The sequence below is a fragment of the Aquarana catesbeiana genome, linkage group LG05 (genome assembly GCF_042186555.1).
Source record: "Aquarana catesbeiana isolate 2022-GZ linkage group LG05, ASM4218655v1, whole genome shotgun sequence".
Lineage (NCBI taxonomy): Eukaryota > Metazoa > Chordata > Amphibia > Anura > Ranidae > Aquarana > Aquarana catesbeiana.
The window spans coordinates 201,507,157-201,534,052 of NC_133328.1; the positions used below are offsets into that span (position 1 = coordinate 201,507,157).

General features: G+C 41.2%; 1 protein-coding gene across 1 annotated transcript in view; it reads right to left on the minus strand.

Annotated features, from left to right (window-relative positions):
• Positions 1-26,896, minus strand: part of POU6F2 (POU class 6 homeobox 2) — a 760,637-nt gene that overhangs the window by 423,697 nt on the left and 310,044 nt on the right. The window contains exon 3 of the mRNA XM_073630485.1: positions 19,313-19,541. Coding sequence (XP_073486586.1) covers positions 19,313-19,541 — 229 coding nt within the window. The remainder of the gene's footprint in view (positions 1-19,312; positions 19,542-26,896) is intronic.

Consider the following 26,896-nt stretch of genomic DNA (forward strand, 5'->3'; position numbering starts at 1 on the left):
TCTATTCATTTTGCAGAACTTAAAAATAAGGTAAAGTCATCTCTAAATCTTTTAAGCTTTTTTCAATAAAAACATTTACATAAATAAGCTTGATCAGGTGATACTCTATCTTTAATTATCCTGCCCCAGACAATACTTTCGCAGACATACTGTATATAAACCTCAGGACAATGATTTTTTCTTTCATTACATATTCTTTTCTGTACACAGAATATAAACATGAGATCTAACACTATTGCGGATGTATTAAAAGCAAATAGACTGTGCACTTTGCAAGTGCAGTTTCTCCAGAGCTTTGTAAATGAAGGGAAGCACTGGTGACTTCTATCTTCCAATAATATGCAAGAAATTTTTATTTATTTTTTTCCCGGCATGTGATCTGGAGCAATCGCACTTCAAAAAAATTGCAGTCTATGTGCCTTTAGTTAATCCACCCGTTTGTCTGAGCCTACCTTCAAGCAAAGTGCACTTATCCCTTTTGCCCTCCTTTAGCAACCTAACAGATTCTTCTCCTCTGCAGATGCATACTTACAGAGATCCTATGCCAACACCCTCTTGTGTTTGTTGACATTCAGCTCTGCAAGTCCTCTCTCCCTGACCAGAGCCCAAAAGAAGTCTAAGAGGCTCATCTCCCTTTGTCTCTTGGTCAGAACAGGAAGTCTCTCTTTATAGGCCTCCTGCTACCTGCCACACCCCCAACATGAAAACACTGCACCCAGGGCAGCTATCTCTTTTGTTCCCCTTCATCCTGGCCTTGACTGCAGATGCAAATAGACTGTGCAGTTGCTCCAAAGCTTAGTTAATGTTGTAAAGCTTCACTCTGCAAATAATACCCAATCACATGCAAGGCAAATATAAAAAACAGCATTTTTGCTTGCATACCTTTAAAAAGGGAAGTTATAGAGGTGCAAATGCATTTGCAAAGTCCACAATCTATTTGCCTTTAGTAAATAACCCCTCTGTATGTCTATGTTTTTGCATTAGTTGTGGAGATTTGTATATTAGTAATTGTAAGGAGCACTTGGTGGCTCAGTGAAATTTCTTTGTTAAGATAAGGCATCAGCCACACAGGTAGTGCATTGTTTTCAATGAGCCAACCAACTCAAAGGCTCGCAGCATGGGAAGGAGCAGTAAGGAACAACCACTGTGCCAGAGCATAGCAGAAAAAAGCCTAAATATGATTACCCTAATGTACATGTAACATTACTCTTAGGACGCATTCAGACTATTCCATTAGGCATCAGTGTACAGCTCTACAGTTTATACAGTGCAGTGCCATTCATTATGATTAGCTCCAGAGCACACTTTACAGTACAGACCCATGCACAGCACACCATATGTTATAGTACGTTGTGGTGGAAAAAAAGATTTTGTGCTTTTTTTGGCACCTGCAGTGTGTTGGTAGCCCACTTTCATTGCCTGTTAAGTGAGGGACACAATGCGGATTAACACACCACAGCAGACCAGATAAATCTGAATAGGTCCTAAATAAAAATAATGACATTAAGACATTAATCCTTTTGCTTCCAGGACTGTTTTTGCATTTTTTTGCAAACATATTTAAAATAACATTTTAGGCCTAAAGATTGCATAAACCCTCAAAACATTATACATTTTCCGAAAGCAGTCACCCTAGAGAATAAAAAAAGTAGTAGTTCCAATTTTTTATGTCACTTGATATTATCACAAAGGTTTCAGTAAAAAAAGTTAACTTTAGTGTACACAAATGCAATAAATTACCCAATTTTTTGTTAAAATCAAAAAAAGATGAGATCGCAGACAGGGGCGGATCCAGGGGGGGGGCAACAGGGCAATTGCCCCCCCCGAAATAATAGCACACTCTGAATTATTGTATCCTGGCTGCCGCTCCGCTGCCGGCCCGAGTCTCTCTCTCACATGTGCCGATCAGCGGCGCCGAGAGAGAGACTCGCGTGTGGTACGGGCAGCGGCGGTCACTGTCTGACACTGAAGGAAAGAGGTGGGTGGAGCCTCTTCCCTGCACTCGTTGCTAGACGCCAGGCGGCCCTGGCGTTAGCAACGAGTGACGTCAGTCACACTGCAGTGTGTGAGTGGGTCACGGCGTCACGTCGGAGGTCGGACTCGAGTCTCTCAGAGCCGACCTACCCGGTCCCGACGTGACGCCGGTGACAGCGTGACACAGCCTGAAGTGGCGCCTCCTTACTATAATACAGCAGACAGCAGTAACTTACTAACTAACAAGTATGAGTGCACTGCACAGCACAGCACACGTCCATGTATATGTGGGTTGACATGTGCAGGGGGGGATTCTATATTAATGGGGGTTCTACACTGAGGGGGGATTCTATATTAATGGGGGTTCTGCACTGACGGGGGATTCTATATTAATGGGGGTTCTGCACTGAGGGGGGATTCTATACTAATGGGGGGCTCTGCACTGAGGGGGATTCTATACTAATGGGGGGCTCTGTACTGAGGGGGGATTCTATACTAATGGGGGGCTCAGTACTGAGGGGGAATTCTATACTAATGGGGGCTCTGCACTGAGGGGGGATTCTATACTAATGGGGGCTCTGCACTGAGGGGGGATTCTATACTAATGGGGGCTCTGCACTGAGGGGGGATTCTATACTAATGGGGGGCTCAGTACTGAGGGGGGATTCTATACTAATGGGGGCTCTGCACTGAGGGGGGATTCTATACTAATGGGGGCTCTGCACTGAGGGGGGATTCTATACTAATGGGGGCTCTGTACTGAGGGGGGATTCTATACTAATGGGGATTACAACATTTCTCTGCTGCCTGTCTCTGGGACACGAGACCACCTTAGCAAGTGGCAAGTGACAATCTTCATCTGGTGACAGGCGATGTGGCAAGAGACAATCCGCAACATGTGGCAGGCGACGTGGCAAGTGACAATCTGCATCTGGTGACAGGGGACGTGGCAAGTGACACACTCGGGGCTTCCACTGATTCTGCATTATGGTGAGTTAAACTATTTAATTTTTTACAACAATGTAATAATAGTAATAATGCGCTTCAATCATCCTGACACCATAACAACCATGGTGCCGTGATGATTGAAGCGCCAACACCAGCCTTTTCCCCGATAGATGTACCCCAAAAAAATATATTTTCTGGCAGTGCCCCTCCCGAGACTAGACTCTGGATCCGCCCCTGATCGCAGAGGGAAAATAGATGACCAGCATGTCAAACCTTAAACTGGAGTGCGCCTGTGAGATGGCGACAAACTTCAGTATCCTATAGGACAGGGATCTGCAATTAGCGGACCTCCAGCTGTTGCAAAACTACAAGCCCCATCATGCCTCTGCCCCTGGGTGTCAGATTGGGGCTGTCAGAGTATTGCTATGCCTCATGGGACTTGTAGTTCTGCAACAGCTGGAGGTCTGCTAATTGCATATCCCTGCTATAGGATATAGGACATGAGTTTAGCATTATGGAGGAGGTCTGGTGCCAGAAATATTGCGCTCACTCTGGTGTGCGGAGTGAGAACAATAATTTTAGTTTTGGATAGAGTGGAGATAAATTAGAACCCTGTCAGTTTTTATTGCTGTCTTTGCCCCCGTTAAGGATATTATTTCTCTATTTATCCTGTTTACCATTATCATTTAAAGTGAAAGTGAAGACTTCTCAAATTTTGGGTTGTCCCCCGAAATGTAATAGAGGGGAAATCTTCCAATAGGGACACTAGTTCTGGTGCCCTAGGGGTCCCCAAAAGATTTATTTAATCTACTGGGATTTTCTCTCACTTCCTGTTTGGCTATGGGACAGGAAGTGAAGGGAAATCTCCACAATGGGACACAGATGGCAAAAAAAATCTGACAGGGGTTATAACTCTCCCTATCCAAAATTTAAAAAAAGTTTTTCCTATAGTTCTACTTTAAGGCAGACTAATAATTTTGAATGAGTCAGCAATGCACCGCAGTTCATACAAACAGACATGACCTTTTTTAACACAGTGCACAAGAATGCATGGCATGTGAGTAATTTTTCCCTTACAGTACAGCTGCATTGCTCACTACTGCAGTAATGCATTATGATTCTGTTGAAAATGAATAGCAATTATTCATTCAATATAAATAGCACTGCAATGTAACATGGTTCATATGTTAACGTGCATTGCAGTAAAGTATGTGTATGCCATAATGCATTCATGGATCTGTATGAATGGGCCCCAACACTCACTGGTAAGAACATTTTCAAGGTGATCTCTTTTCAGGGGCGGATCCAGAGCCTAGTCTTGGGAGGGGCACTGCCAGAAAATACGTTTTTTTGGGGTAAATTTATCGGGGAAATGGCTGGTGTTAGCGCATCAATCATCATGGCATCATGGTTGTTATGGTGTCAGGATGATTGAAGCGCATTATTACTATAATTACATTGTTATAAAAAATGAAATGGTTCAACTCACCATAATGCAGAATCAGTGGGAGCCCCGAGCGTGTCACTTGCCACTGTCACCTGCCACACGTTGCGGATTGTCACTTGCCACGTCGCCTGTCACCAGATGCAGATTGTCACTTGCCACGACGCCTGTCACCAGAAGCAGATTGTCACTTGCCACGTCACCTGTCACCAGATGCAGATTGTCACTTGCCACGTCACCTGTCACCAGATGCAGATTGTCACTTGCCACGTCACCTGTCACCAGATGCAGATTGTCACTTGCCACGTCACCTGTCACCAGATGCAGATTGTCACTTGCCACGTCCCTTGCTACACGTTGCAGATTGTCACTTGCCATGTCCCATGCCACACAGTGCAGATTGTCACTTGCCACGTCCCATGTTGCAGATTGTCACTTGTCACACGTTGCGGATTGTCACTTGCCACGTCCCATGCCACACATTGCAGATTGTCAATTGCCACGTCCCATGCCACACGTTGCAGATTATCACTTGCCTGCTATAATTATCTCTGTCTTGCTGTGTCCCAGTGTCAGGCAGCAGATTACCAGTCAAGCAACAGAGAGGTGATGTAATCTCTCTGCTGCCACGGCTGCCTGCACACTGCACAGCGACACTGGAACTGCAGGGATGCATGGTGGGCGTCGGGCTGTGAGAGATGATGTCATCTCTCTGCTCCCCCGCCCGCCATATCCCTGATTGGCCAGCAGCCCGCTCACAGTCAAACACTGTCACGAGCCGGCGACGCACAGCTGTTCACCTGTCTGTCACTGTCTCTCACCAATGGACTCGGAGCCGCCCGTTCTCTCAGCTGCGGAGCCGTCCGCTGGCTCTCTCACCCGGGCAATGCCTGCCGGCCCACTCACTCACCCGAATTCTCGGAGGGGGCATTTGCCCCATTGCCCCCCCCTGGATCCGCCCCTGTCTCTTTTACATGTAGAAAAAAAAAAAAAAAACATGAAAAAAGTAGACATTTATTTTGCACACATTAGGTGTGTGTAAGTATCTGAACATTATTTGGAGAAAAGGCAACATTTATTTATTTAAACAAAGTATCGTAGTATGTTGCATGTAACTGATCCATGAAGTGAGATTTGCAGGATGTTACCATGCTTATCTGCTAAGATAAAAACAAATGTATCAGCCTGTCTGAACAGGGATTCTCCACAAACTAGCTGTAATTATTTCTTTATTATACAATGGCTATACAGAAAAAGTCAAATTGGTGCAAGTGTATACCAGTGACAACTGCCTGACAGATTAGTGCTGTTTTCTTGTTTCAAAAGTAGACTGCTTTTACTTGCCTACTTTAGTTACCAGCATCAAGAAAACATCCAGTGTTTAATCTCAAGAATGTAATCTCAGTTCCAATTAAAGTAGCAATATGCGCTATATAGCACATAATATAATAAGCACATACCTTATTAATGGTAGTTCCTCAATAAATAGCAGTAATACTGCTACTTCCATGCTATCATAGGTAAGACTGTGACCTGCATATGGGTCCCTCCATGAACCAATGCCTGACCAAGAATGTCCCATTCTGGTTCCAAAATACAATGTACCTTTAAGGCATCTCTCAATGTCTCGTGTATATGTCAGCTGATCCAACAGAAATGGCCGGCTTCTGTTGGACCAGCTGACATACATACGGGCCAAACACCAGCAACCGACCGGAACTGTCAGTTATTTTTTTGTTTAACCCACTGGTAAAAACTATTAGTGTGTACCAAGCTTAAGGGTTTCACAAAGTGATGCAAATCACAAGTGAGTAAATGAGATTAGTGAAAAATAATGGTACTGTCCCCACTATCCTAAGTACTGAAATAAAACGTCATTGATAGCCTGGAAAATGCTGTAACTGAATAATAAGCCTTACCTAAGCTATTAGTGCTTTATTCCTAAAAAAAGACAACTTGTCCCAGTTGGTTGTGGCTATCTGCATTTCAACTCTAAAACTTCAGAGTGTTATTCACAATTTAAACAATAAGCTAAAATTGATAAGAAAAATTGTCCACACATCGATGACATCACTGGGCTCCAGAAAGTTTATTCAACCATATAAACAATGCAACACATCCCCACATGGAAACTGCCCCTCTCTGGTGTGTAACACCCTTATGTAAGCTGACACATGGAAGAGAGGGTTGGTCTCCACACAGAACATGTTGCATAATTTCTACAGCTGATAACATTCTCTGGAGCCAAGTGACAAGTGTGTATTCCATTGGGATATGGACAGGCTCCAAAGACTGGTACCTGGAGAGCTGGTAGTAGTTGAAGCTTGAAGTGGTAAGATTTTTATAACTGACAGTAAGCTAAAATGATTATATTTGTGTTTGCTAAAATTAGTAGGCTAAAATTATTACATCAGTGTTGAATTGTGAAAGTGATTTTTTTTCCCAAGAATGAAGGTATTCCATTCGAATGGAATATACAATACTTTGGGTTAACTTTATTTTACAGTTTTTTTTTTACATTTGTACCTAATAAGAAATTTTGGCTGAAGGTTTTACAACTGTTATTTGTATGTATACTTATCTGTTTGTTATTAACCTGGATTGCCCCTTGTTCTTTAGAAGAAGCAAACAGTGAAAAGCATTGAAACTGATTGGCCACTGTACATAGACATTTTGCTACATTAATTCATCAGTAGTTAGTGAAAGTACTTTTTCTACTTATACTAGAAAGTGTTAGGTGGGGATATTGCAGTTAACATTGACAATTTTTTCCTATGTGTAGTGTTTTGGGGATAAAAGGACTATTACTAGGTCAATAGTTTAAAAAAATGTGCATATGCAACATAATATAGATTACGTCATATTTTATGTATCAATGTGTAGCATGTGCTTTTGACACTTAAAAAGTCCTTCATTCAGCTAAAGGGTATTATATAGCATGTGTTTTAAGCTTTTAGGTTTTAAAACTTCTGTTTTCATTTTTTTCTATTATATTTAAAAAAAAATCTATGACTATATATATGACATATACATATATGACAATATATAGAATTTTCAGAGCAATGTGACTTGGCTAAAATACAGCTACACACCATCTGGATGAAAACATAGTTTGTATGATTGAAAATTCAAACTAAGTCATCTGTTAAAGGATTATATGCCACGGCTCATGCAGGTGTGTGCTGACATTTATTTTTGAGCTACTGTGTTCTGTAAACAATGGGATTCTTTCAACAGAAATAATGGCTTTTTAGTCCTGACCATTTTTAATTAAGAAAATGCTTACAAAACCACAACACATTCCTTAGCTTTTTGAATAACTAAAATAATGTAGCATGCCTTTGTTTTAGCTACTCAGACAAATAGCTCAAATCTGTTTAGCTCTAATAATTATTGCCAAAGCAACCATTATTTTCAGCAGTTATAATCAACACGAGTTGATACATTCACATGGCTGAAAATAACTATTGTTATGACTTGTGCCCTGTACACATGGTCGGATTTTCCGACTAAAAATGTGTGATAGGACCTTGTTCTCAGAAATTCCGACTGTGTGTGGGCTCCATCACACATTTTCCATCAGAATTTCCGACACGTTGTCGGAAATTCCGATCGTGTGTACACAAATCTGAGGCACAAAGTGCCACGCATGCTCAGAATAAATTAAGAGATGAAAGCTATTGGCTACTGCCCCGTTTATAGTCCCGACGTACGTGTTTTACGTCACCGCGTTTAGAACGATCGGATTTTCCGACAACTTTGTGTGACCGTGTGTATGCAAGACAATTTTGAGCCAACATCCGTCGGAAAAAATCCATGGATTTTGTTGTCGGAATGTCTGTTTAATGTCCGACCATGTGTACGGGGCATAATACCACATATAGTATAAATTGTGAATAAATACTATATATATATATATATATATATATATATATATATATATATATAATATAGTCTGGTATTGTTCTTTATAATACTATATATACCTATATAATAGGTAAGCAATAAAATAGTACATGTAATACATTGATATATTGTATATAAAGTATATAAAGCTTATATTAATTAGTCAGTCAATAATGGTATTACAACAGTTTTCTATTAATGGGTTTACTGAAGACTACCAGTTGACCGGCATTTAGAACCTGTTTGCTTTATGCTTCAATTAAAGCATAAAGGACAGTTTTTTTTCAACGCATCCTTTAGGCCTCATTAAATCCTATAGGCAATGCACCAGTTGTGTACCTGCTCTGCTGAACTGGGTTTATTGCATATGAATAGGATACAGTCATAATAATTATATAAATATCAGGCCCCTGTTCTCAGGGACCTGTGCAAAGAGCAGATGTGCTGCTTCATAGGACACAGTTAAAGTTGAACTCCGTTAATTCAGACACTTTCAAAATTTGCAGGATTACTATTCTTTCAGTCTAGTGAGGTCCATGCCACCTCATTGACTTGTCTCTTGAATTTACAGTTTACAATTTTATTGAACGCTGGGAGCATAGCTGTCGCTAAATTTCTGGTCTCAGTTCCAGCAGCTGGAACTGAGACCAGAAAATCACATGCAGCTGCTCTTTTCAAGCTAAGTACATTTTCTGCATGTACAGGAAAATACCTGTTGATCCTGTGAAAAAAACTTGTGCCTTTGTAACATCCTCTGCAGCAAGCTATGTTCAATTGACTACAGAACACCCCCCCCTTCATGTAATTAACATGAGGAGATGTAGAGGGTTCTGTAGTCTAAATCAGGAGACTGGCTTTACTCCTCCATAGATACAGTGTAGTGAGCAATGTTATTGACCATGCACAATACAGCACAGACACAATGGAAGAATTAGGGTAAACACTGTCCGTGAAGGTAGAGTGCAAGACTGTGTCTGGCCATATACGTTTGGAGCTTGCTTGCTTTTTATTGAACCTGAATTTGTACTTAAAAAAATAGGAGAAAATCTCAAAATGTTATAGTCACTTTTTTAAGCTCAACTATTAGTGATAGATAACGCATTCTAATATTTAGAATTATTATTAAAAAATAAATAAAAAACAAACACAAAAATTTAAAAAACATTGGAAAAACATGAAATTGAAGTAAACAAAACTAGCCCACAAAAGGTTAAACAGTAGAGCAGGCCCATAGTGATTATGTGCTTTCAACAAAGAACTGAAAACTGGTAAGCAAAATGAATTCATGACGTACTGTGTTCCATTACTTAATGTTTATTTATAATGCTATATATACACATAAGCAAAAACATGCAGCTGGACGCATTTTTATAATGCCTGTTTCTTCATTAAGATTTTATCATCTACCTCGTCTAAAAAGCCTCTTCTTTCACTTTGTTAAATTTGCTTTTACTCGGTGCTGTTTCTGCATTATTTTAATCTTTGCTTCCCTACTTTACATGCACTCTCAAATTTTAAACAAGTAAAATTTGTGCATTAGCTTGCCCCTTTTCATTTATGATTTATGACTGACAGGTTTCTTGCAGCAAGTTAATGGTATGAGAGAGACATTATTTTAAACATTAAAGTGAAAACCATTTACAAGTATGATAAGAAAGGTCTGTTGACATTAATCTTTAAAATAGCCACAAGGTGCTGCATAAGCTGCTACTATATCAACAGGTGGTACCCAGGGGACAATAATAAGAAAAAAATAAATAATAAAGTAACTTTTTTTCAAGAATATTTTTACTTTTAATTTTATGGTTTTGAATGTAAAATGTCCCTCTCTGTAAAATAAAATGTGGATACCAGGTTCAGGCCTGTTCATATATTAGCCTAGACATTCATTCATCCCCACCACAATCATCTTGCTGTAATTGATTTTGGTGTGGATATCTAATAATATATTGTCTATTCATGATTCCAGAGTTTGACCCAATTAGCATACGGTTGGCCTCTTTTCTCAATTAGATAAAATTGCTGAATTTGGCAGACAAATGTATTTATTACAGATTATATATATATATATATATCTATATATATCTATATATAGATAGATAGATATATATAGATATATATATATATAGATAGATAGATATATATAGATATATATATATATATATATAGATATACAGCATATATATACAGTATATATATATATCTATATCTATATATATATATATATCTATATATATCTATCTATATATAGATATATATAGATATAGATATAGATATCTATAGATATATCTATAGATATCTATATCTATAGATATATATCTATAGATATAGATATCTATAGATATATCTATAGATATATATATTTGTGCTCATGAGTTTACATACCCTGGCAGAATTTATGATTTCTTGGCTATTTTTCAGAGAATATGAATGATAACACAAAATCATTTCTTTCACTCATGGTTAGTGTTTAGCTGAAGCTATTTATTATCAATCAACTGTGTTTACTCTTTTTAAATCATAATCACATCAGAAACTACCCAAATTACCCTGATCAAAAGTTTACATACCTTGGTGATTTTGGCCTGATGAACATGCACACAATTTGACACAACGGGATTTGAATGGCTATTAAAGGTAACCCCCCCCCTGTGATCTGCTTGTAATTAGTGTGTGTATATAAAAGGTCAATGCGTTTCTGGACTCCTAACAGACCCTTGCATCTTTCATCCAGTGCTGCACTGACGTTTCTGGATTCTGAGTCATGGGGAACGCAAAAGAATTGTCAAATGATCTGCGGTAAAAGGTAGTTGAACTCCTGAACTCCTGTCCTGAAACTGGAGGAACATTTGCATTCATCAGTCAGGAAGCTGCGCATGGGATGTACTTGGACATTCCAACATGACAATGATCCATAATACAAGGCCAAGTTGACCTTTCATTGGCTACAGCAGAATAAAGTGAAGGTTCTGGAGTGGCCATCTCAGTCTCCTGACCTCAATATCTTTGAGCCACTCTGGGGAGATCTCAAAAGTGCAGTTCATGCAAGACAGCCCAAGAATTTACAGGAACTGGAGGCTTTTTGCCAAGAGGAATGGGCAGCTTTACCATCTGAGAAGATAAAGAGCCTCATCCAAAAATACCACAAAAGACTTCAAGCTGTCATTGATGTTAAAGGGGGCAATACACGTTATTAAGAACTGGGGTATGTAAACTATTGATCAGGGTCATTTGGGTAGTTTTTGTTGTGATTATGATTTAAAAAGAGTAAACACAGTTGATTGATAATCAATGGCTTCAGCCAAACACTAACCATGAGTGAAAGAAAAGTTGTGTTATCATTCATATTCTCTGAAAAATGGCCAAGAAATCATAAATTCTACTAGGGTAAACTTATGAGCACAACTGTGTATATATATCTATATATAGTGTTGTCAATCTAAGGCCATATCTCACATACACTCACCGGCCACTTTATTAGGTACACCTTGCTAGTACCCAGTTGGAGCTACTTTTGCCTTCAGAACTGCCTTAATTCTTCATGACATAGATTCAACAAGGTGCTGGAAACAGTCCTCAGAGATTTTGGTTCATTTTGACATGATAGCATCATGCAGTTGTTGCAGATTTTTCAGCTGCACATGCATAATGCAAATCTCCAGTTCCACCACATCCCAATGGTGCTCAATTGGATTGTGATTTTTGTGCCTGTGGAGGCCATTGGAGTACAGTGAACTGATTGTCATGTTCAAGAAACCAGTTTGAGTGGATTTGAGCTTTGTGACATGGTGCATTATTGTGCTGGAAGTAGCCATCAGAAGGTGGGTACATTGTAGTCATAAAGGGATGGACATGGTCAGTAACAATACTCAGGTAGGCCATGGCATTTAGTGTGCCAATAAAATATCCCTCCACACTATTACACCACCACTGAACTGTTGATACCAGGCAGGATGGATCTATGCTTTCATGTTGTTTACACCAAATTCTGACCCTACCATGTGAATGTCACAGTTGAAATCAAAACTCATCAGACCATGCAATGTTTTTCCAATATTCTATTGTCCAATTTTGGTGAACCCGTGCAAATTGTAGCCTCAGTTTTCTAGCAGTATCTTAGCTGACAGGAGCGGCACCCGGTGTGGTCTTCTGCTGCTGAAGCCCATCTTCTTCAAGGTTTGATGTTTTGTGCATTCAGAGATAGAATTCTGCTTACCTTGGTTGTAGCGAGTGGTTATTTGAGTTACTGTTGCATTTCTATCATCTCAAACCAGTCAGCCCATTTTCCTCTGACCTCTGACATCAACAAGGCATTTTGGTCCACACAACTGCCGCTCACTGAATATTGTCTCTTTTTCGGACCATTCTCTGTAAACCCTAGAGATGGTTGTGTGTGAAAATCCCAGTAGATCAGCAGTTTTTAAAATACTCAGATCAGCCTGTTTGGTACCAACAACCATACTATATTTAAAATCATTTACCGGTAAATCTCCTTTTTTTTCCCTGTTTCGATACTTGGTTTGAACTTCAGCAAGTCATATTTACCACGTCTAGATGCCTAAATACATGCAATTGCTGCCATGTGATATGCTGATTATCAATTTGTGTTACCAAGCAATTGAACAAAGTGGCCAGGTGAGTGTATATGCACACACTAGGGCCAATTTGGACAACAGCAAATTTACATACCAGCATGTCTTTGGTGTGTGGGAGGAAACCAGAATAGCCAGTGGAAACACAAGCACACAAAACATATCAACTCCATGCAGATAGGGTTCTTGCCAGAATTTGATCCGAGGACCCCAGTGATGCAAGGCGAAAGTGCTAACCCCTAAACTACACATAATAAAGGTTTGGAATTTTGCATATCTGGTTGGATAAGGAGAGTATGATTTGGTATAGAAATGTTTTTAAACATGTATTTGTGGTTTAGAGCACCATTTGTTTATTGTTGTTGTGAAATAGATCATTATACAGTTGACATATTAACACTTAAGAGACATCCACATGTTTTAATATGCATGTGATTCAGTGTGCAAGAACCCTATGCTTGGCCTTCCCCCATTCTCTACAATTAAGCCTTATTGGTTGAAATTAATTAGAGAGGTCAGTGCAAAGGCAGGGACTCTTACTGTGGGGGGGCAAACAAACCACCTGCTCCCCCCCGTTTGGTCAGTTGATTAAACCCTCACCTACCCCCCTGTCGTTCGGTCGGTGAACAGCCCCCCCAGTCGCTCGCCCATCTGCCCACTAGCCCCTCACTTACCCCATCTAGGTTGCAGGCTGCTTCGGCGGCTTCCTCCTGCATCTCCTCCTCGTTGGCTCTCCCCATGCTTCTGGTCGCTTCTCCTCTCGGTCAATCGACCCTCTTCCTGATTGGCCAGGAGGAGAAGCAGGAAGGCAATAGCAAATATTAATTCGCTATTGCCACACAACTGGGTGGGCTTGGGGCGCAGTGCTCTGTGTTATAGTAGGCTGCTGTAAGATAAGTCAATATACGGGTACTCATAAATGGGTAACTAACTGATAAAATAATGCTCATATTCAAGCTGCACAGTGGAAAATATGATATGAATGAACTCGTTAACTAAACTTATCATACTGTACCTTGAGTGCAAAGTGAAAAAAAGTTATTTAGTCACTGGCTGAAGAATAGTTCATGTGTGTTTCTGCTGGAGAGGAGACTGTCAAATTTGCTTTAAAGAGAAGTTAGCTGCCAGTATATGTTTCTTAAGCCCAGGTTCACATATGTGCGATGCGGGAACCAGAGAGATTACAGTGCCGGTTCCCACATCACATCTCTCGCACAGCCAGTTCACACTTCCCTCTGCGAACTGCTACATGTGTCAATACAATGTAAATGACACCCCCAGATCTGTTTACAGATCGCAGTGCGAACCCGTGAACTCGCACATGAATCAGATCGTGTGGGTGAGAACACCCATGTGATCTGATTCTAGTGCAGGGAAAAAAGTCCCTGCACTATTTTCCTGCAAATCTAATGCGAGTTCAGCCATACAACTGTATGGCTGAACTCGCACTGCACAGACATCGCATGTGATCTGCACCTGTGGTGCGGGTGCCAATCACATGCAATGTCTCAGATCACACATATGTGAACCTAGGCTTAAACATAGAAAACTCTTAAAAATATTAGTAGTTAATGCTGTGTTTAATAGTTTAGCAAAAATAATCCCCTACTGTGCATAGTTTAAAACCCATATCTGAGTGATCAGAAACAGTTTTTTGTTTCTTCATAAATGTAGGCCAAGATGTAAAACATCCCAAATCAGGGTATATTATTTAGTCTGTATAAAAGTTATAGAGTATACAAACTATGATATATACTGTATATTTGAAAATTTATGAATCCTGATGTGTTGATGGCCTGATGATCTCATTTCTTGAAGCCCTAAAATGCCAGGACAGTACAAATACCCCCCCCCCCCCCCCCAAAAGATTCATTTTTGGAAAGTAGACAGTCCAAGATATTTAGTAAGAGGCATAGCAAGTTATAATTTTTTTGTCACTTTTTTGGAAAAATTCTGCCCCGATAAGTGAACTCCAGTGAAGTGGGAAACATGGGAAATCGAAAGTGCCCATTTTGAAGGCTTATATGCTACTGGGTACTGCCCTGGGGGACATGTATCAATGCAAACAACTATTGTTTTTCTCAGAAGCAGTGACTTTAATGATGCTTAAAGTGTAACAATAAAAAAAAATTTAAATATATTGCCGGGGGGGGGGCATAAGCCTGCCTGTAAAGTGGAGCATCTGAAGCATGTATAGAACATGCTGCAGCAAAAATTTAATTTCTAAAGAAAAAAAACTAGTCAAATCACATTCAAGTTAACTCGCAAATTTCAGGTCTATGAATTTTAAGGTGAACCCCACGGCAATTTTTTTTTTGAAAAACGGCATGGGGTCCCCACAAATCCATAACAGACCCTTATCTGAGCACGCAGCATGGCAAGTCAGGAAAGGGGAGGGAAAAGGGGAGGGGGAACGAGCGAGCGCCCCCCTCTTGAACCATACCATATATGGGGGATGTTAATAGGGACAAAGGTCTCTTCCCCACAACCCTGGGCTACGGTTGTGGGGGTCTGCGGGCAGGGGGTTTATTGGAATCTGGAAGCCCCTTTAACAAGGGGGCCCCAAATCCCACCCCCCATGTGAATGAGTAGGGGGTACATAGTACCCCCTATCCATTCACCAAAAAAGTGTCAAAAAGTAATAAAACACAAAGACAGTTTTTGACAATTCCTTTATTAAAAAATAAAAAAACAGTATCCCCAATGCAAATCCATCGTCAAATGCCCTCAGCGTTCTACCCGCCATGGAGGCAAACCGCGGAATGGCTGACTTGTTGTTCAACAGTTCTTATATAGGTAAGGGCGTCACCGACCCAGCATGCACTGGTTGGTGACGTCACAAGGAGGGCAGTGCCACCAGATGATGTTGTTAGGCAGAGCGTTTTTTTTTTCTTTTTCGGGTCAGCGGTGCGGCAGTGTCGTGATTGACAATGAAATTACATCGTGGGACACAGATTTTTTTTATTTTTTAATAAAGGAATTGTTAAAAACTGTCTCTGTGTTTTTATTACATTTTGACACTTTTTGGTGAATGGGTAGGGGTAGTGTTTACCGCGTACTCATTCACATGGAGGGGCCCCCTTGTCAAAGGGGGCTTCCAGATTCTGATAAGCAACCTGCCAGCAGACCCCCACAACCAAAGCCCAGGGTTGTGGGAAAGAGACCTTTGTCCCAATCAACCAAGCACCCATTGTTCCCCCATGTTGTGGGCATGTGGATGGGTATGGTTCAGGAGGATGGGGCACTTTCTCTCCCCCCTTTCCTGGCCTGCCAGGCTGCATGCTCGGATTTAGGTCTGGTATGGATGTTGGGGGGACGCCACGCTGTTGTTTTTTTTTATTTTGGCATGGGGTTCCCCTTAAAATCCATAATGGACCCAAAAGGTCCGGTATGGATTGGAGTGGACTCCCATGCCTTTTTTTTACTATTCATAATGGCAAATGTTTTCTTTTTTATTCAGCTGTCAGCGGGGAAACACATTGACAGCTGATAACTCATCAGTTGTTAAGGGCGCTATGGCCAGCTTCCCGGCCCCACTCCTTAACAACCAGCTTTTACTGCACCCTGATTGGGCAAAGCTGAACACCCTGCAAATTTGGGTGTTCCCTGAATGGGGCAAACAGCCAATGTTCAGCCCGAACTCATGCTCAGGCTGAACCATTCGCTCAACACTACTTTTAACAGTGATGGTCATAAGTACCTGATCATCATAGAGAATAGTTACCTCTCATGTATGGCTTTCCATTACATGACAGCTTGCTTACTGTTGACATGCTGTTATTGGCTACAGCTAATCACATGGTGCAGGGTGCTGTTATTGGCCCCCGTACCATGTGATAGCTGTGAGCCAATCACAGCATTACAATACAATCATGAATGGAAGCCATTGATGACTGTTTTGTTGACATTGTTATCACGTGATCGCTATGACAATTATAGTGATCACATGACACCCCATCTGCACACAATGGCCAGGTGCCAAGTGCCATGGTCCTCTGTATCCACCAGACACAGCGGTCACAGTATCACTCCAGTGTATGCTCCAGGGTGCGTGCTAGTGTACATGTGTTAGACCAGCTGTGCCACCCATCCACAGTAAATGTACTGTAAGTGGGTGGCAAGCAGTTAAAGACACACTGTAACACTTATATTAAAACATTCTTATTTGTAAAACTTACTTTCAACACTGCCATGAGGGGCAATAGTATTATATAATGTATACATTATAATGTAACTAACCCCAAGAACAGAAATGTGATATACTGTAATGCAGTCTACTAGTTTTTATTGGTGGCTGCATTAGTTTTCTTTATTAGTCTTTTTTCCTTTATTTTCATCTGGTGATCCTGAAACACCTTTCCTTTTCTTGGGTGACAACTCTCATTCTCTGTACTGTATCTATAAATGAGCAGAATTGTCACCTGAGGACAGTGAAGACTACAGAACATCTCTCCAACGTTCTTTTGCCATACTTGAAGTGTGTGTGTGTGTGTTGGGAGAGGGGTGATTCTGTTGTTCCCAGAAATGAACTGAGCAGGGCTGATAAAACTGCTTGAGATAACTAAAATAGAATACACAGCATAGCACTGGATTTCTGGCAGGATCAATAGGTATTCTTTGCACTTATCATGCAATTAAAAAATATTTAATTGTTATATTTAATAGGCCAAAAGATAGCAAATTGTGAAGTTAATTGTTGGGGTTTACATATACTTTAATCTACTAATGAAAAATAATACATGTGAATAAAATTGTACAAATTACACTGTTGGATGTATTGATCATACTACTCACATCTTACCATTTTACACTCTAGCAACATTTCTGCTCAGAAAAGCTGGTCTGATGTAACTTGAGGTTTAGCTTTTTGAGGTTTACCAAACTTCGTCCGTTTTAAGAAGCTGCATGAAGGACTACACTGCATACAATTATTGTAAGACACTGACCAGGACACAGTAGGATTAAATGGCAAATCAACCCCAAAATGACACTATATCAAAATTAATCATCAAGGTACTTTTTATATCCCTTAGATACTGGTGGCTAGTTTATACGTACCCTTTTTAATCCTCTTATCTCACCACAGATTTAGAGCAATATTAAAATAACCCCATTCAAAGGAAAAAAAGGATTTCTGGATATATCTAGGTTTTGATTGAAAGCAACACATTCTCTACAGTACGAATTGGTAGCCAGAAATAATGATACATAGGATGCCCAGAATGGGAGCGTGGAACAGCATTTTTTTACTTTAATGCATTCCCTGCATTAAGGTAAAAAAATTGCACTGCCTGTTACCCCCTCCTTAACAGCTACCTGAGTTCTTTATCGATCTAGAGCTGTGCCCAGCTGCAAGTCTTCTCTCCCCTCTTTCTGGTCTTACAGGCTTTGCTAAGAGCAGAGGGAGCCATTGGTTCCTGCTTCTGTCAATTCAATTATGTGAGGTGGGAGCAGGGGGCAGGGCCAAACTGCACTGTGTGCATCTATGGATACACACAGCCCAGTTTGGGAGCAAGCCTGCATGTGTACATCCATAAGAAGGGGCTTGCTATGAGGGTACATACAGAAGAGGAGGAGAGAACAAAGTAGCAGAGGACCACAGAAGAGGAGGTAAGTGGCCACTCTGTGCACTACCATTGCACGGAGCAGGTAAGTATAAGTCTGTGTATTATTTTAATTTTAAAAAGTGACTTTACTGTCACTTTAACTAAACATAATAATATGATTTGGCCTATGCCCTACTGATTTATATACATTTTAAAGATAGATCAACATCAATATATATTACATTATTGATTTTTTTATTCAAAATGGCTGCAACAGAAGCAGATCTTACCTTTGACGTTTCAGTGAGATAGTAATAGCCAGCAGGTGACATGGCCATTCATAACTGAAATATAAGGCTGGAGCTAAACAGTGTTTTTTTTGCGTAGCTTGTGCTATTAAAATCACCAGCGATTAATCACTAGGGGTAGCAACAATTAAACAGGTAATAAGCGGCTCCTTATGGAAAAAGCTAGGCTAGCACCATGCAGTAGCAATTTCTAGCAATTGTTTGCACATGATGGGAGCATTCTGCAATCATGTGGGATTGTTACTATATGCTACTTGTGTAGCTTAACCTACATGGATCCAAATTTTCCATCAATGGCTACTAGTAATTAATATCTAGCATTTTATTAGCATAACTGAACTACTAAAAACACTTCAATGTAGCTCTCACTTACTGTAAGTTACGGGCTAAATGGGAATCATACCGTGCTTGCCAACACAATGATGGTATAGGTTTGATTTTAATAAACAGTTGATTCATAAACTTCTAAATATTTATGCCATTGTTAGAATCTCAACAACAACAGATCACACTATTGCTATAAAAAAATAATGTAAATATCTTTAAAGTGTAATTAAAGAAATTCTGTATTTTTATATAAATGAGAAAACTTACCTTGTAGATTTTGCAATGGCAGCGTCATTATCCCTCCAGCAGCTGCAGCTGCCACCAGACCTTGAATATTTGTAAGGTTTGCTGTAGGCAATGTCAGGACCAGTCCTTGTTGCCCCCCAAGCTGCCCGGCCATGTTAAATGGGATGAGGATGGGTTGGTTGAGGCCCGGCGCACCTCCCGGCATTACTCCCGCTACAGCAGATGCCAACTGTTGTGCTGCTAGCAATGGCTGAAAAATAAAGAAAGATCTGATTTTGGTAGGTGTAAATATATGTTAGCAAGAGGAGAGAAGAAGGGTACAATGAAAAACATATCATAATATTTTTAATAGTATCACCCAGTTGAGGAGTTTTTACAGTATCTTGAACTATAAATGCAAGGTGTAAAGCATACGACATACAAATACATAAAAATTCTATTCTTATGCCGCGTACACACGGTCGGACTTTTCGTCTACAAAAGTCCAACGGACGCTGACGGACTAAAGCTGGCTGGTAATCCGATCGTGTGTGGGCTTCTCCGGACTTTCAACGGACTTTTTTAGCCTCAAATCCGACGGACTTTAGATTTGAAACATGCTTCAAATCTTTACGTCGTAAGTACGACGGACCCCGAAATCCGCTCGTCTGTGTGCTAGTCCGACGGACAAAAACCCATGCTAGGGCAGCTATTGGCTACTGGCTATGAACTTCCTTATTTTAGTCCGGTGTACGTCATCACGTACGAATCCGTCGGACTTTTGTGTGGTCGTGTGTAGGCAAGTCCGTTCGTAAGAAAGTCTGCCGCAAGTCCGCCGAAGGTACGTCGGAAGTCTGTCGGACAGGCTGTCGGACTTTTGTAGACGAAAAGTCCGACCGTGTGTACGCGGCATTAAAGTACATGTACCAATGCAAAACTTTGATATTTTTACATAAACAAGAGAATTACAAGTGTCTGCACAAGTATATCAGAATTCTCCCTAAGGCAATATTCTACTTTCTACTGTAAATCATAACAAAACTTGATAGCCCTGCTATTGTCATATTTGTCTGTTACATGATAAAATATAATTAACTGCTGTTTGGTGGGGTTGTTCTTGTCTATCTGATTTGACCATATAAGTTCAAATGAGGCCAAAATCATTGAAAACATGTAGTGAATGCATTTTGTGCCAAACGTTGTATAGTTTGTATTTTCTGTTATCTAAATTCCTTAAAACAACCCTCTTATTTAAAAGAGAAATGTAGGAAAAGAAATGAACAAACATATATACTTACCTAGCTGACTGCAGCATCTGTCACCTGCCACCTGCCACCTCTACACTGAGAAGGTGGCTGATCGCTCAGTTCCCAGGTTCGCTCTGAGCATAGAGTGGTGACTGCCCCTCCAGCGCTCACTGGAGTGCTGGGCTGTGGAAGGGGTGGGAGAGGCTGGCTCCAGCATGCTCAGAGGCTGAGCCAGGTGACGGTCAGGCATCTGGATGAGTCCCGACAATATTATGGGGATCCCCGCAGAGGCTAAACCAGCTCTGTGATTTTAGCTGATAGCAGACTTTAGCCCACTGTTGGCTGAATCTGGGTCACAGGAGCACAGAATGAAGTGCACTCCTGTGACCCACCCAAATAGCTTTTGCCATACTTCTACTTCAAACAAAATGTAATAACAGTGTCTTGCAAAAGAAACCCTAACAGAAAGCAAGTCCAAACTTTGTTGTCTGCAAGTGCTACAGGCTCCAGGTAAAGTTTCCAGTATTTGACACTTTCAGGAGTGTTGGATGTCTGAGCCACTTTTCACATGGTATGAATCTATTTACTGGCTCTTTATCACTACAGAACACAGTAGTGATGTAGAAGCTGATGAGAGGAGCCATTAAGTACAGTAGAGGAAAAGGCACCTAAAAGTATGTCAGATGAGATGTTTCTGTTATAGGATGTAGCCCTTGAAGACAGCTGAATTTGAACTGGTCTCCCACCAAAGATTCAGAGGAATATATTGCAGGGAACCTTTCTTGAATTCTACTTTTTTTTAAAAGAAAAACAACAGAGTCACATTTCCCAAAATTGTGAAATTAGGTTAGTGGAACAGAGTAGCAATGAGTTTAGGGTGCATAGTTTTTGATTCATTAAGGACCGGAAGATTTGCCCCCTTAATGACCAGGCCATTTTTGCTATATGGCACTGCGTTGCTTTAACTGATTATTGCGTGGTCGCGCAATGCTGTACCCAAACAAAATCAATGTATTTTTTTTTCCACAAATGGAGCTTTCTTTTGGTGGTATTTGATCACCTCTGCGGTTTTTATTTTTTGCACTATAAACAAAAAAAGACTGACAATTTTGAAAAAAAAAAAAAAAAACAATATTTTTTGCTTTTTGATATAAAAAAACTAAAAAAAATGTAAAAAAATAAAAAAAATTTCTTCATCAGTTTGGGCCAATATGTATTCTTCTACATATTTTTGGAAAAGAAAATCGCAATAAGCGTATATTGATTGGTTTGCGCAAAAGTTATAGCGTCTACAAAAAAGGGGATAGATTTATGGCATTTTTATTATTTTTTATTACTAGTAATAGCGGTGATCAGCGATTTTTGGTGGGACTGCGACATTGCGGCGGACTGATCGGACACTGTTGACATTTTTTTGGGACCACTGACCATCTATAAAGATGCACTGATTAATGTATAAATGTCGAGGTGCATAGATAGTGTAGCGCTAGTTAGAATACAAAGATTTTTAAATTGAGAATAATGTATACACCAAACAAACGCACATAACTGCATATATCGCAAATAATGATATGAAATACTCTAATAGGCATCTATTACATAAAAAAGATTCTAGAAGAAGGTGAAAGTCCCATAAAGATGGTAGTGTTGTACACCACGTGAATAGTTGGTTGAAAAGTGACACAAATATAATGGATCCCCCGCGTAGAAGCAATGCAGGCTTACCGGAACCGTTGGACTAATAAAAACATATGTCCCATGAGTCAGTAATGCTTGTATTGCCAACAGACAATGAAGTGGGGTCTCCCAGCAAAACGATATGGAATCCAGGTTGTGTCTAGGACTCTAGGCAAAACTATTCTACAAGTAACTTGATCTCGTGGTGGCCCATCAAGGATGAAAAAAGGGCAGCATAGTATAATAATGTTTTGTAAAAATGAATTTATTTAAAAGTAAAACACTTACATTCTCTGTGTTAAAAAAGCGCTTATCCTAAAATTGTGGAAGGCAGTGGAGTCTTTTGGGAGGCTCTCTGTGGAGCGATCGCGGGTAGGCCGGAGGACATTGCAGCCAACAGCCACATGCAATTTGAGCCCTGAGTGTTCCTATTACAGAAGTTATGTGAATGGCCTTGTGCCAGATAAGGACACATTAATGTCAGTTGAGTTCAGGTTTTTCATCCTACAGCAGTACACATCTGCCATACAGAGCAAACCCCGTGCGGAGAGTCTGAGGAGCCATCTATGTTTGAAAGACCCGAGGCTGGGGTTAAGAGCCACAGGCACGCATGATCTCCTTAAATAAGAGATCTAATGAGCTGCTAAGCTGCAGTATTTTTGTGGGTGGAGGTACCTCTCTGTTGCACCCCATCATATCTTCCATGGTGTTGTAATTGCACGTTATCACTATCTTGAGGATTGCAAAATCATCATTTGGAAGATCATTCTACTAGTGGGCTTCTTTTTAATAGCCCATCGGAGTGGACTTGACTCTGTTGTTAATTTATCTTGCTTTATATTTTATTTTTCATTACTCTTTGCACATATCACTGGTGATTGCATTTAAATGTTCATGTGATAGCATATTGTATGGAGTTTTTTATTTCTTTTTTAACATAAAGTTTATTTATTTATCACAAACAAACTAAACACAGATCAAGTTACATTAGCTCGAGACAGATATTGTACAATGATTGTCCATATCAAATTAAGACAGTAGGTACAGTGCAGAAATTACAGTACTACCGCATAGCTAAGGGTCAAAGTAGAGTTATAACACTTCTAATCCAAGTCATTGTAGAAGTCCATGTGAGGGGGGAGGGAGGGTAGGGGGGGGGTTGGGGGGGGGAAGGCCCGGGCAGGGAGGCCCAGCAGGGGTCCTCCAAGCTTAGATATACTTTAATCGTGTATCAGGGAAGCCTTGTCTGGGGCAGAATTACCTAAGTCAGGGATAATTGGATAGCTAATATGGAATAGTCAGGTGTTTGGCCTCCACCCAGTCTGCCCATACTGTATCAAACTTTTTTGGGCAGTTCCTTCCCATATATGTTAATTTATATAGGGGCAGGGCTGCATTGATGAGAGAGAGCCATAGTTGTTTAGTAGGTGGTTGGGGCTGATTCCAGTTAAGGAGAATCGCCTTTCTGGCATACATCGCAGTGTAGAAAACAAATAGTTTTTTCCTTCTGGGGGCCTCCAGAGAGCCACACATGCCTAGCAGGAGGGGAAGAGGACTGTAGGGGACCCTAATTCTGCCCACCGAGTTGATATCGTCCAGGACTAACTTCCAAAAAACCACTATCCGTGGACATGACCATACAGTATGATAAAAATCTGCATCGTCAGAGCCACATCTGGGACAGGTGGCTGTTCTATCTGTATAAATTTTTGCAAGCCGCGATGGGGAGTAGTAGGCCCGGTGTAGGAATTTTAATTGACTAAATCTATCTTTAGAGGAGATGGTCAGTGTTAGGTACTGTTGCACCCCCTCCTCCCAGTCATCTTCGGTCAAGTCAGGTATGTCATGCTGCCAGGTTGTTAGCAATTGCGAGATTCTAGACGTGTCCAGAAGGGCAAGTTTATTATAAATAAACGAGAGTAGTTTAGTGCCTTCAGGTGCACGAAGTTCAGTTTCCAAATCCGACATCTGTAAAGTTATCGGGTTGGGAAACTGGGAGCGAAATGCATGTCTCAGCTGTAGAAATCTAAAGAACATCCGGTTTGGGAGATCTTTTCTACTTTTCAGATCATTGAACGTTATTAGCTGTCCCTGTGATACAATATCACCAAGGGTAACTATTCCGTATCTAGCCCATATGACAGGATCTGGGATCGACCGAAAATGACTCAACCGCGGGTTACCCCAAAGTGGTGTCACAGGGGACCACGCATTTTGTGTCCCCAGTTTAGCGTTCACCGTATCCCACACCTTAATGGTCGTTTTCATGGGCACAGATATTTTGGGACTGGAGCGGGGCCCTCTATGTATGAGATTTCGTAGTTCCGAGTAGGAACCCAGTAACGCGGCCTCCACAGCGGATGCTGGATTAGAGGGCTCCTCCGCGAGCCACCATTTTAATGTCACCAGGACTGCCGCCCAGTAGTATTTTAGGAAACATGGGAGTGCTAGGCCACCCATAGCAACCGGTAGTTGTAACGTTGTTTTTGCGATTCTAGGGGCCTTTCCATTCCATACGAAGGAGGTGACCAAACTGTCCAACTTGGTAAAGAAGGAAAGAGGTATGGGTACAGGAGTTTGTCTGAATAAATAGGTGAATTTAGGCAGGATGGACATCTTAACTAAATTTACACGGCCCACTGGACTAAGGGGAAGAGTTTTCCATGACGAGAATTGGTGGGTCACCCGAGCCATCACCGGGGTCAGATTAAGACCAATAAACTGTTGAAGGTCTCTATGTATCTCCACGCCAAGGTATCTAAACTGTGATACATGGCAAAGTTGTGCATCCAAATGTAAAGGAGCAACCCCAGAGTGCAATGGGAACAATACTGATTTTCCCCAGTTGATACGTATTCCTGAGTACCGCCCACACCTATCTATAACTTGAAGTGCTTGTGTCAGTGATTGTCCGTCGTCTGTAAGATATAACAGGGTGTCCTCCGCGTACAATGACACCTTTTCCTGTATTGGGCCTATAGTAATACCCTGTATTTGTGGGGTGGACCTGATAAGGATAGCCATGGGCTCTATTGCCAGCGCAAAAAGCCCCGGGGATAACGGGCATCCTTGTCTTGTTCCCCTACGGAGGGGAAAAGACGGAGAGAGGACCGCGCCAGTTCGTACCCTGGCCGTAGGAGACCTGTACACTGCCTCAACCCAGGAGATGAAGACGGGACCAAATCCAAATCTGCGGAGGACCTCCCATAGATATTTCCATTCCACAGAATCGAAAGCTTTTTCTGCATCCAGGGAGGCCACTACCGCTTGGTCAACGTCTCCAATCCCCGAGGCCAAGACAGCATACAGTCTCCGGAGGTTAATGTCTGTGCCCTTGCCCGGCATGAACCCTGATTGATCTTCATGTACTAATGATAATATTACCTCATTAAGACGTCTGGCAAGAATTTTAGTTAAGATTTTTGCGTCAGAATTCAACAGGGAAATGGGCCTATAGGATGAACACAGTTGGGGGTCTTTCCCTGATTTGGGCACCACGACTATTATTGCTTGTGCCATAGAAGGGGGGAGGGTTCCCTCCCTTAGCGTCTTAACCAACATATTGTGTATTCTTGGAGCCATTTCCTCAGTATATTGCTGATAGAACTCAGGAGGGAATCCATCCACCCCAGGAGTCTTACCCGGTTGTAGAGAGCCCAGGGCTAATTGGACCTCCTCTATTGTGATTGGACTATCCAGTAATTGTCTGTCCTCCGTGGTCAGAGTAGGGAATTCCACGTCATCTAAGAACCCAGATAGCTCTTCTACAGAGTATTCTGCTCTTGACGAGTACAGATTGGAGTAGAATTCCATAAAGCATGTGTTTATGTCTACTGGGTCTGTCTTTATTGTTCCGTCAGTCGCTGCAATTCTCGCTATGGTGGGGGTTATGGATTGTTCTTTGGCAAGCCAGGCCAGCAGTCTCCCCGTCTTCTCCCCCTGTTCAAATATTTTTTGTGATTGAACTAACTGTTTGTTATTGGCTTTGGCCACTCTAAGAAGAAGAACCTCCCTGTATGCTGCTTTCATGTCCTGTCCTGTGATGGGGTTAGCCGTGAGGGCAAAGTCAGATTCCAGAGTCTGGGCCTTGGCCTCTGCTTCCTCAAGTGTAATCTGGTTATTTTTACGTTCCGTAGCTATAGAAGACATATAACATCCTCTGATATAGGCCTTAAATGCATCCCAGTCATTACCCGGTGAAGTTGAGTCAGCATTTAACAACCAGTATTGTCTAATCAAGGTGGCCATCTCAAACTCTATAGTCGGGTGTTTTATCCAGAATCTAGATAAACGCCATATTCTGTCAGCAGGGGGTGTTGTCGCCTGTATAACACAGAACATTGGCGAATGATCCGATATTCCTCTGGGGAGGATCTTGATCTCTCTAATCTTAGGCAAAAAATTGCCGCTGGCATAGATGAGATCAATGCGGGAGAGCGTATTATGTGAAAGGGAGCAGCATGTGTATGAGCGTTCATTAGGGTATTTCCATCTCCACACGTCCTTAAACCCAAAGACACCTGCCCATCTGGATAAGGAAGAGTTCGTGGCTGGATCGGGGGTGAGTCTATCGTGGGACGGATCCGGCGCTATATTGAAATCCCCTGCCAGGAGGACATTATCTGTGGGATATTGAGCCAGCATGGGGATAAGGTTATGGATTAGGGATATGTCAGCCGGGGGTGGTAAGTAAATGCCCACT